The sequence below is a fragment of the Sciurus carolinensis genome, chromosome 7 (genome assembly GCF_902686445.1).
Source record: "Sciurus carolinensis chromosome 7, mSciCar1.2, whole genome shotgun sequence".
NCBI classification, from domain to species: Eukaryota; Metazoa; Chordata; class Mammalia; order Rodentia; family Sciuridae; genus Sciurus; species Sciurus carolinensis.
Window position 1 is genome coordinate 104104550 of NC_062219.1, and position 12683 is coordinate 104117232.

General features: G+C 35.2%; 1 protein-coding gene across 12 annotated transcripts in view; it reads left to right on the top strand.

Annotated features, from left to right (window-relative positions):
* Window positions 1-12683, top strand: part of Pkhd1 (PKHD1 ciliary IPT domain containing fibrocystin/polyductin) — a 463263-nt gene that overhangs the window by 277656 nt on the left and 172924 nt on the right. For all 12 annotated transcript variants that reach the window (XR_007109414.1, XR_007109413.1, XR_007109415.1 and 9 more), the window contains one exon: window positions 1120-1257. Coding sequence is in view for 9 of the 12 variants with exons in the window: in XM_047557741.1 (XP_047413697.1) it covers window positions 1120-1257 (138 nt within the window). In the remaining 3 variants the exon portion in view is untranslated. The remainder of the gene's footprint in view (window positions 1-1119; window positions 1258-12683) is intronic.

Below are 12683 nucleotides of genomic sequence, written 5' to 3' on the forward strand. Positions count from 1 at the left end.
AGGAGGGCATAACTCGAAAAGCAGTCAAGGACTAAGAAAGACAATGCATAGCAAGTTAATTTGCTTGGACAGGTCCTTAAGAACAGCAGGGTGCATTGTTTCCTGGACTGAGAAATGAGATTATGTTAACAAAAGAACTCTTTAAAAATCTTTACATGTGTCAGTGATTATGGTACTTGAAATTTAAGCAGAAACATTTATATTGATATCTTTAATTCTTGCTGAATTACTAGTAAGCTTTAGAAAGTAACACTTAATACTTTGGCATACATGAAATATTTACTACTTTAAATGAGAATGTTTTATTCATATATCACTTTATTGTTCATTTCAGACAAAATTCATGGTGATTTCTTCTGAAGTTTTATGGAAAAAGATTTTATGAAAGGGGAGATGAAGAAAAATGGTTTTAAGTTGTCCATGAGCTCTATAAGCATACCAAGCAAATGGACAACAGAACAAATAATGATTTTATCAAGTACTTGCTAAGCATGCACTGCATGCATTGCCTTACACAGTGGTAATTAGAGAATTGCAAATGACTTGCTAGGAGTATCTAAGTACTTTAGATCCATTAACTCATCCTCACAAAATATCTAGGAATGAAGATTTTGTATTATTATGCCCATTTCACAGACAAGATAACTGAGGTATAAAGGGACAAAGTTATTGGTCTACACTTTAGTAAGTAGTAGAGCTAGGATTTACATCCCATTCTTTGGCCTTATGAGGCCCAGGACATATCTACTGATCTATGTCTCCCTGAAACTGGAGACCAAAGTAAAGGGACAGGCATGAAGGGCAGGGAACTCACTTGATCTGTGTATTCACAACTGAAGTGAAGGCTTGGTCAGCTGTTTGGGACACGAACAATGCCTTTCAGCCACAGCACTTGTTGTGTTAGGCAATGGCAGCATTTACTATTCATGGCTCCCTGCCTATCCTTTCAATAAGGCCTAGCCTCTGGCAAACTCTGTTCTTTCAGATGCTGCACCTGTCCTGGCATAAGTCGCAATGTAAATAGCTCCCGAATTGCCAGGGGAACCTCACAAAAAATCACTGGAAGAAAGAAGGTGATGCTTGCTTTAGGTCTGTGTCTAATTTCTTTTTCTTTTGCAGACCGGACTGTTCTTGTGGATATCGATCTTCCCTTCCTCAGAGGCCTCTATGTGCTGGGTACTTTAGAGTTCCCTGTGGACAGAAGCAATGTGCTGAGCGTGGCATGCCTAGTCGTCCTAGGAGGGGAGTTGAAAGTCGGTGAGTAAAGGCACAGGGATGGGCAGCAGCCTGGGAATTAGGCTTGGTGAGAAAGGCTCTGGGAAATGGATGGTGGTACCAAGCAGAGGCTTAACCAAGGCTGTGAAGGGCTAAGGCAAGGGGTGAGTTTGCTAATAGAGCTGTGGACATGGACAGAGGTGACTTCTGTTGGTCATTTTCTTACCTCCACCCTCTATAATCAGTCCACGTGTCTGGCCTAGAGTCTTCATGCTGCTGCTCACTTGGAGTGCTTTTTGCCTCCTCCAGGTTACAGATCAGTTCCTCTGTTAGTTATTTGTATCACAATTTTTGTGGCTCACTCTTTCAGAAAATATCATTGATGGAATTGAGATCCTCTAATTAACTACTGCACAATAAAATTTCAATCATCCTTTCAACATAATTCCTTCAGAAAACTGAACTTCAGAAAACCAACCTTATGTGCTAAGACTTGATTGGGGGCAGATAATCCCAGAAGTGTGAGAATGAAGGGAAAAGATAAGTGAGAGAGAAAAGGAGAAAAATCAAATGCAAGGTGACCTCTCACCCCTCTCAAGGAAGCATTGCTGTTTGCTTGGCTGTATAGGATGCTTTGAAAGAAGACTTGTAGAACCACCACATCTTGGGTCAATATTAGGCAGGTGGTGAGGAGAAAGCCAGAAATGTATATGATCACCCTCAGTGATTAACACCTCTTTTTTTTTTTTGATTCTGTGTCTACCTGGAAATCTAGTGGAGGGGGCCAGATAACTCAGAAGATGCTAGGAGATGAAGGTCCTCCAGTTGGGAATTGAGGCCTGTTGCTGATGTCTCAGCCAGGGAAGAGTGAATATGGAGTGGTATATTCAATAAATTGGGTACTTAGTTTAAAAAATAATAAACAAACAAACCATGAGTTCTATCAAGAGATTATATACTTGGAACTACTATAATCATAAGTACAAATGCTGAGTAGTCTATATGCTGACCCCAAAGGAACCACCCTTGAATATATAAAGGCATTCTATTTTTACCTCCAAAAGAAGATTAAAAGAAAGTTCTCAGAAAAAAAAAATAATAACCTATCCCAAAGAAAGAAATCTTTGATGGGAAGAAAATCTTTAGATGTCATTGTTTAGTATCACCTGCATTTTAGATTTTCTGGTGGGAGAGCATTCTTGGCCTAACTATCTGTACATAACTTAAATCACTGTAAGAACATTCCTGAAAAAATGAGGCGGATGTCTCTTCTTGAGCAGGAGAGAATTCACTGATGAAGTTGGTAGAGACCAGCAGCATCCTGGGACCCCGAGCAGGGCAGGGAAGCACAGAGTGTGGAAAGGGAGATGCAGACAGATGCGCTCCAGCACAGTCCCCTTCCAGCTACCAGCACAGACACCGTTCTCTTACGACAGCCAATGATTAACCCGACTTGCTTCAGCCAGGCCAGGCCCTCAGACCTGCCAGCTGGGTTGTCAACCCTAACTCCCACTCTTTTTTTCTGTGTGAGATCCAAATATATATCTCCACATGGTGACTCTCTTGTAGGAATTATTTTCCCTTGGTTTCAGAGAATCTAAGACTTTTTACTTGCCACTTAACTTGATTATTTCAGTTCATCTTTCCACAGGGAGGAAATACTTTTGGATTCTGAACTTTTCCTCCCAAATTAGTAGTATTTGCCCATCTGTTTGGTATTCTTACCAAACCCTCATCTAATTCACTGAGAGAAACATTTAATAAAACTCGACCCTGCTTTTGTTACTAGAGAACTTCTTTCAGGTTGGTATTTTCTATTGCTAAAGTTGGTCTTTTGAAAGTTATTTTTAGTGTTTCTGGAATTACCACGGTGTATAACTTACGTGCTGAATATTTGTACCTTTGAACGGAAGTTATACTATGTCAATTTCCAGTTTTGCCTTATAAATTCCAAATCTTAATTTTAAGTTTCTTCATGTTCAACTTTATTTTTACCCATCACTAAATAATGGTGTATTCTTTTTCTCTGCACATCATCCATGTGTTCCAGGCCTAAAGGTTGATTATTGGAACCCATCTGCCCAATCCTATGTGTGTTATGCCTGAAGGAAGACTTTCAACCCATCTGTCCAATTTTACCACACCCTAAAGAAATCCCAACATGAAATAGATAATGTGACTAGTTAGTAAACAAACTTAATAGATGTGGACATTGGCACAGAGTGCTGCCAGAATGTATCTGCTATCTGATGCCATTTGATCCAAGTCCCCACAGTATGGAATCCTATTTCTTGGTGGTCCTGCTTTTAAGGCAACTGGAGCTGGCAAAAGGTGCCAATTGACTTTTAGTAGAGTAAAATCATAGAATGCTGGAGTTAGAAGGAAATTCAAGATCAAAGCTTTGCTCAGAGGGCTACAGCTGTATCACAAATGCCAAACTCAATTTAGTTCTTTCTGTTCAGTGCTTGTCTCATTAGTCTGATAGAGCACTTTAGATAAGCTTAAAGCACTTCACTCATGTGTCCATTCTTTCATTTATCATTCCTATTCAGAGCCTACCATGTGCCAAGACCATGGGAGATGTTGAGTATATAGAAATAGAAATCGTGAACCCTTGCTTTCAAAAGGTATCTAAATAAAATAATGGAGAAAAATAAATCAAAACAATCGAGGACAAGTTCAACAATCAACAATCTGTTGAACTGGAGAAGGTTTAAAGATTCAGGAAGATTGCTGAAGACATATATTTATGAACTATCATTATACCGGTAGAGCAGGCATGTGCCTGCATGTAAGCTTTATGTGGAATGATGGTAGCAGATGAAGCCTCTTGGCCATTTAAACCATGCCCATGAGGACACTGGGTAATCACTGGATTACTACACAGGGAAGTGGTGTGACTCAGTTTGGTCTTAGCAGTGTGGAGTTATTTTGGAAGAAACAGTGAAAAACAAATTATAAAACTGTCTGATTGTAACTAAGGTACTGGAGTTAAATAGGAAGGAACAAATTAGGAAAATTTGAGGAAAAAAAATCACTAGAATCTAGTGACCATTTTGATGTGCTGTTTAAGATACATCCTAGGCTCTGGACTGGGAGATTCTTGACAGTGAATTTGCAAGGATTGAATTCCCTTTTCACCACTTGTTAGTTTAGTGACTCTGGGCAATTATCAAGAACTAGTTGTATCAGTTTCCTTATCTCTAAAATGGAAAAATAGTCATCTTATTTCAAAGATTTTTATGAAAATTAAATGAGCTAATATTTATTCAAGTGCTTGAACACCATTGGCACATAGTAAGCCCTGTGCAGTGTTAGGTTAAATAAATACTCATACATCTCAAGCTTAGATTTCAATGGAATAGGCAAGGTGCAACCTCTAAAGAGAAAACAGATTTACGAAAAAGGAACCTAAGGGAGAAGTTTGTGCTGAAGGTGTATAAATGCATGTAGGATCATGAGCCTGATTTCAAAATCAAAGATAAGAATAAATTTAATCAAACAGAATTTAGGGATAGAGAAGGAAAATGACCTAAGGAGTGCCAGACTTTTAAGGATGGTAAGGGAATTTGATCTGAGCTCAAGAAGGAGAAAGGGAAACACACATACACACACACACACACACACACACACACACACACACAAACAGACACACAATGCAACGCTTATGCTATATTGCTGGAAAGGAAATAAAGTGACAATGGAATCTCATCTTGAAACAAATGAGGAGATTCATAGGAATGAAGGACTGGTCAATAGCATGAGATTCAGCAAAGGGGACAAAGTAGGAGAAAAAAATTGTCCATCTTGTTCTGGCTTTTTGTTTTTTATAATGACTGATTAAATATAATCTTGACACAAATGTTACTTTTCATGGGAAGCAAATAACAACACATATTAAGAGGTAGTAACTCTTAATAAGTGCAATATAATTTCTCTATTCTTTAACAACTTCATTTTTCGCCTATTTTTTAGTGTAACTGACATCTACATATCATCATTGAAAATGAACTGTTGTCCATATTGAGTGACAAACCTCACTCATCAAACCCGTATAGAGTTTCTTTCATAAATAACTAACTTACATTTTTGTAAGAAGAAATAGGAGAAAATAAGTGGGATATTAGGGAGATAACTCCTCTGATGTAGTGACTTTTCACTTTCATTTATAAATGTCTGTTCCTTTCTCTTCTCCTTCAACCTTTCTTTCTCTCTCATTGAATGCCAGCTCAGTGACAGACAGTGTTCCTGGGACTGGAATGTTCATCATTGATCAAGACAGATAAGATTCCTGTTGGCATTCTTTTGTTGGGGAAAAATAAATGAATGGGAAAAATAGGTATATAGGTGTAGATGGCTATACATGCTTCAGAGGAAAACTAAGTAGTGGGATAATTTCAACAGAGGTCTAGGTTGGATGTTGTCCACCACAGGTTACTTAGTAAAAGGCCTTTCTGAAGCATGGATCTGACCTCAGACCACAAAGACAAGAAGGGACTAGACCTGAAAAAAATTTGGACAAAGAGCTTCAGACAGGAGGAAAAGTTAGTGCAAAATTCCTGAGGCAGGAATGTGCTTTCAATGTTGGTGAGGCTGTGACGGGCCACTCTTGCTGTAGATGGTGATGAACAGTAATGAATATATGAGTATCATGAACTTCAGGATGTAGGCTGGATTTCAAAGTATACAATTTTGTTTTCTAAAGCATAATAGAAAAAGTGATCCAATTTGTGCTGATAATTGCTATTTCTTAATATACATACATATGTATATATACAAACTATATATAAGCATATATATAAACTGAGATTCTGAAGGACTGCTTATTTATTTCATAGTCTTATATTTGGTAAAGAACAAGACCAAGACAGACTGCTTTAGCTCCTTTTATTGCTCAGCCTTCAAGCTCCCCGCAAGAACTACCTTTACTATGAAGTTTTTCCTGTCACCATTCATTAAATTTCAGTATGCCCTTTTTTCAGGTCCATTCTACGTATTCATGTTGTCATTTGATTGCTGTAAAGTGTTACATATTCATAAATGTCCTTTTCCTTAAATGATAGACTTCTTCAGAAATCTAGGATTTTACAAAATCCTAGTCCCTTCTGCCTAATAGGCTTCTGATAATGTATGTATGACTAATTAGCACACACAGAAATGCATGGAGATATCTGGTTCTATTTTCAGCTCAGTACTTTTTTCTTGCAACACATCATACTTAAATGTCTGCATCTGTGAAGAAGGAATTATAGTGTTAATGTTTACTTGACTGTAATAATTTATTTCCTATATGAAAGGAACAAAGCAAGTGTAAAATCACATCAAAAAGTTTGGTGATTTCATACAAATCCAAATTCAATTTTTACAGTCTGCTTAGGACAGATGAAAAATGCCCAACTCGAAATCAGATCAATAAAATTAGTGTGTTGAGTGTTTTTTTAAATTTTAATTTATTTTTATTGTAAACAAATGGGATACATGTTATTTCTGTTTGTACATGGAGTTACAGCATACCATTTGCGTAGTCATACATTTACATAGGGTAATGATGTTTGATTCATTCTGTTATTTTTTCCTTCCCCCACCCCTTCCCCCTCTTTTCCCTCTATACAGTCCCTCCTTCCTCCATTCTTGCCCCCCTCCCACCCCCCATTATGTGTCATCATCTGCTTATCTGTGAGATCATTCGCCTTTTGGATTTTTGAGATTGACTTATCTTACTTAGCATGATATTCTCCAATTTCATCCATTTGCCTGCAAATGCCATGATTTTATCATTCTTTATGGCTGAGTAATATTCCACTGTATATATATAACACAGTTTCTTTATCCATTCATCAATTGAAGGACTTCTAGGTTGGTTCCACAGTCTGGCTATTGTGAATTGAGCAGTTATGAACATTGATGTGGCTGTACCTCTGTAGTATGCTGATTTTAAGTCCTTTGGGTATAGGCCGAGGAGTGGGATAGCTGGGTCAAATGGTGGGTCCATTCCAAGTTTTCTAAGGAATCTCCACACTGCTTTCCAGAGTGGCTGCACTAATTTGCAGCTCCACCAGCAATGAATGAGTGTACCTTTTTCCCCACATCTTCTCCAACACCTATTGTTGCTTGTATTCTTGATAATCGCCATTCTAATTGGGGTGAGATGGAATCTTAGGGTAGTTTTGATTTGCATTTCTCTTATTACTAAAGATGGTGAACATTTTTCATATGTTTGTTGATTACTTGTAGATCTTCTTCTGTGAAGCATCTGTTCATATCCTTAGCCCATTTGTTGATTGGGTTATTTGTATTCTTCGTGTAGAGTTTTTTGAGTTCTTTATGTGTTGAGTGTTTTAAGTGTTTGCATTTATTTTTCACAAAGAGCAATCTGAACCCATCTCTCTCAGTCCTGCTTCTTCCTAGGTGAAATGTTGTTCCTATGCCTTAACACATCTTTCTTGTTATCAAAGGTATCAGTGATGTTAGCATATTTTTCACCTAAATGTTCAGCTCATGGGAGACTGTTGCTGTCTTGTACTTTCAGAATTGCATATGAAAAATTCTCTCACAATAGTTTACAGAAAGATTTCAGAGAGGATAACCATCAATAATAAATTTGTATAATTGTACTACTTTGGGGGGTACTGGGGATTGAACTATTTTGTATTTTATTTAGAGACAGGGTCTCACTGAGTTGCTAAGCGCCTCGCTTTTGCTGAGGCTGGCTTTGAACTCACGATTCTCCTGCTTCAGCCTCCCCAGTCACTGGGATTACAGGTGTGCATCGCTGTGCCCAGCCTGTATAATAATTATTATTGCATAATATAATTTATTATTGTATAATTTATTATTAAAATAGTAATATTAAATAAATGTATTATATAATAGCCCTGGGTAGATAGTAAATCATATAAATTTGTATAATCATATAAATTTGTATAATTTATTTGTATAATGTATTTGTTTTATACAAATAAATCTGTGTAATGACTATTCCGGTGATATTTAAAACTTAGCAGATCCTCAGTGATCGCTAGGTCAGCAAGGCATACTCCACACATCAGTGTAACTGGGACACAGCAGTTCATTGTTTCTTTGGCCTGTCATAGCCAGGTCATGTGATGAACTGCCTCATTGTCCAGTAATTATACTAGGAACTTGGGCTTTTATCCTAAAACTTGTCACATTTTGTTTTTCAGAGCCAGTGATGGTTATTTGTCAGCTCTGTCTCACATTCGTAGCCAGGAGCCTAAGGTCATCATTAGCACATGACTTTGATTGTCAGGAAATGAAGTACAAGGTCCTTGGAAGTTTCATTCATTGCTTCCATGATTGGGGTTTCTCAATCCTAAAGAAGAAAAATCCATACACAGTTTATTGCCTTCCAAACTGACAGTTCTGTAAGGCTCATTGGATGATTAAGTAATAAGAAGAAGACAAACCTGAGAAAAGTGTAGATTAAAATGTATCCTCCAGCCTAAAGCCACAATACCATTGAGCAGTCAGAGAACCTTGTGCGTGATGTTTGTTAAAAAACAATATATTAGGTTAAAGAAATATTAATAAATGTCCTCTTTCAAGTTTAGATCTTACTAGAAAACAATACAAATATACACTTAAGCTATAAATATAATTTTTACATAGATGTAACAGATGGTTTTTAAATTAATGAGGATTATCAATGAATCAGTTTATTTACATTGACAGTTCTCTAATCAAACTAATAATAGGCCAATAAACCAAAAATGTAACATCAAAAGGATGTGACTTTTAAATATTATACTTAATTCTTTGTCTTTTACAGGTACAGAAATAAAATACCATTTCTGTTCTCAGAACACCTTTAATGAAACTGACATCTAACAAATAATGTGTATTTCAAAATGAGGTGAAACAGAAAGATCTCTATTTTTTGATGGATATTATTCTTTCATAAAGATCACATTACCCTTGAATTTTATGTATGTATTGTTAAACAAAACATTAATACAAATAGAGTCTTCTGATCTACCAAATACATTTGCAGTAATCATCTTTAGGATTTTAATGTTGTCAATATCAGTATTTCCTAAACCGTACTTCTAACTCATAAACCTCTATAATAGTAACATAAACTTTCTTAAAGATCTATTCATTTTTATTTTAATTATTTTAAAAATCACATAATAAATCATTAAATAATAGTAACATAAATTTTCCTAGAAATTATAAACTTTTATTTAATTATAAAAACAATCACAAAATGAATCACTAAATATTATTTAATTAATTTGTAAAAACAAAATAAAAACACAGTTGAATAAGTGAATGATGTGTTTTTGGGGGGGGAGATTAGAAAACTCTTGTAAGATTTAATGAATTTGAGAGGAATATTCTTTGGGTTCCTTACAGTTCCTTAGGTTGGTCAAATGAATGATCACTTAGTATTTGTGCCTCTGAAATGTCCAGTGTCTAGCACTTTACAAGGTAGACATTAATTGCTAAGAAGAGCTTGCTTTATTTTTCTTAATTTCCAAACTTAAATGCTAACTTTGAAATAAATGTCATATTTTTATTTTTACCTCTTCTGTTTTTACTATTATTACTATGAGTCAACATTTTTAAAGGCATGTTTTGCATTTAGACAATGTGCCTTGCACTGTTGAGATGCACTAAATCATTTAAGCTGTATAAGAAATGGATGATATTATTGTTCCTGCTTTATCATTGGAATTCTCAGGCATATAGAAATGAATTAATCTGATAAACCTCATGTATGAAGATTTATGTATTTTGCAAGTAGTGAATGAATAATACATTTGCATATTTATTTTAATATTTTATCAATTGATGATAAATTCAGAGGCATCATGGATGATAAAAAAATTTGTCACCCTGAACAAAGTCACTCTGTGAGGGGTTAGACTTAATTATATGATAGTGACTACTGGTTCTTTTAACCAGCTATTTTTAAATGTTTAAAATTCTCTTAAAATATATAAAATTATACATATTTATGGGGTACTCTGTGATGTTTTGATACATATATACATTGTGTGATATTCAAACCAGGGTAAACATGTCTCTCTTTTCAAACATTTGTCATTTCTTACTTCATGGGCTGCAAGCTCCTTCCACCATCATTTATTTTCTGGAAAAGAGTGTGTTAGTGATAACTGGGGCAAATATACACTGGGAATTAAAAGTTAATTCAGAAAATAATATGCATCATAAATTAATTGGTTCAGAACTACTTGCTGTCTAGGATCTGATAGTACGACCATTCTGGAGTCTACTGTGGAGGAAAAAAGAGCAGCTCATGAGAAAAATACTCATGATTTGAGTGTTGGTTTCCTAATCTATAGTTCATGTTCCATCATTGTATTTATGGAATTTCAAGGTTAATTCAGATACAAATACAAATTATTTTAAAACATAATTTGCTCTTTCTTTTTCTTTCTTTCTTTCTTTTTTTTTTTTTTTGCAGTGCTGGGGATTGAACCCAGGGTCTTGTGCTTGCAGGGCAAACACTCTACCAATTGAACTATCTCCCCAGCCCTGCTATTTTCAATTCAGTGAATAACACTTGAAAAAGTATTCAGAAGATAGATTTATAATTTGGACGAGTTTATTTATTTATTTTTTTTGAGGTGCTAGAGATCGATCTTTTTTTTTCTTTTTTAATCAATGAAACTTCCTGATGAGTGTCCTTGGAACATAATAATCACTTAATAAATTCTTGTTCATTCTAAAATATGACACACATGATTAGAAAATTTTCAGAAAATAAAAATGTACAGTTTAGTTACACATTATTCATCTCTTCTAATAGAACTATAATAAGATTTAATTATTTTTTAACTTTATGTCTCTTATTTTTAATGTAATCAAATAATTTTTATAAATTCATTTTCCATTTTGGAAGATCTTATGAAATAATTGTTCTCTTACTCTTTTTAATGACAATCTATTTTTTTTATTAACCTACTGAAGTCATTTATAATTTTCAGATAGAACTTTATTCAACTATACATATTGAAAATGAATGTTCTCACTCTTTGTCTTGCTTTTCCATTGTCCTCATGGTATCTTCAGATAACTGGAAAATCTTTCCTTTCACATGACTCTTACTTTTCATTATGAATTGTACATTTTGATTGAACTACAGTCAGAAAGCATAAGTTATATAATTCTGATCCTTTTAAATTTGTTAAACTTGCTTAATGTAATCAGTTCTTACAAATGTTGTCTGAATGCTTGACATTCTTTGTTCGATTATTTTTTTCATCTCTGCTTATTATTCAAGCACTATATTTTTCAAAAGTGCTGTAACCTTATTTTATTTATTCTTTGAGTCAGGTGTGTTGACTTTTCCACTATTGTTATAGATAAATCTATCTTCCTTGCAGTTCTCTCAAATTTTATTTAGTTTTTGCATTTTGATGCTACGATATTAAGTATACACAAGTTAAAATTGTGAAATGAGGTTTGTTTTTTTCACTTCTACAGGATTTTTGTGTTTATTTCTAATTGTTTCCTGGTGGAGAAATGGTAAAAATTAACTAGCTCACAATTTCTGTATAAAATATTTACAAACGAATTCTGCAGACAACACACTGTTCATTTTCTTAGCTCACCAAGTAAAGGAGACAGGTAAAAGGCAGTTTTTGAACTCTTGAGGTAAAACATGGCATACTGGGACAGCTGGATAGGGCCACTTAACCCAGACTTAGTTGACAAAGAAAGGTCCAAAGACCTTTCAAAGGTACCATCTGAATTGTGTTTGACAATAAATAAGAGTCATGCTTCAAAGGGTAGTAGTGGTGTTCCAGGCACAGAGAGCAGAGGCAAGGGAGCTGGTGGAACATTAGGGCTTGTGAGTCAGCTACTGAGCTTGTTAGGAAGCCAGGGGTTCCACATGATCTGAGACATTTCTAGTTGTTTGCTATTTCAAAGCATTTTAAAATATTTGTGTTTATTTATAAAAATAACATTGCAGCAAAGAATTTGGGCATTAAATTTTGTCTATACTAGCTCTTTAGGACAAATTTCTTGAAGTAGAATTACTGCACCAAGGGAACACAGACATTTTCATGCACAAAAGGAGGCATCTAAGTCAAGTCCATAGAAAACTTTTAGAATCAATTAGAGGGTACCCAAGTGTTGAAGGGAGATTGAGTGTTAGGAAGAATGAGGGTGAAAAAAAAAAAAGACTGAAGGCTCTCATGTGCACAGAGAAAGCTGAGAGATTGGTAAGTAATCCAGTATGGGCTGGCCAAGTACAAGGTGTGGGGAGTTGTGTTGATAGAGTGGATTTACGTGTAAACTTGGATTTTACTTGATTCCATCAAAGAGGTTTAGTTAATAAAATAATAAAAGATCCTTTCCCCTTTCTCTTACCTTTTGAAGTTCATGGAATCCATTTGTACCATATTCCCCAAATCATTTTAATGGTTATCTTTCATATACCAGAACTTATTTTCTTCCACCTCCCCAGGTGATTT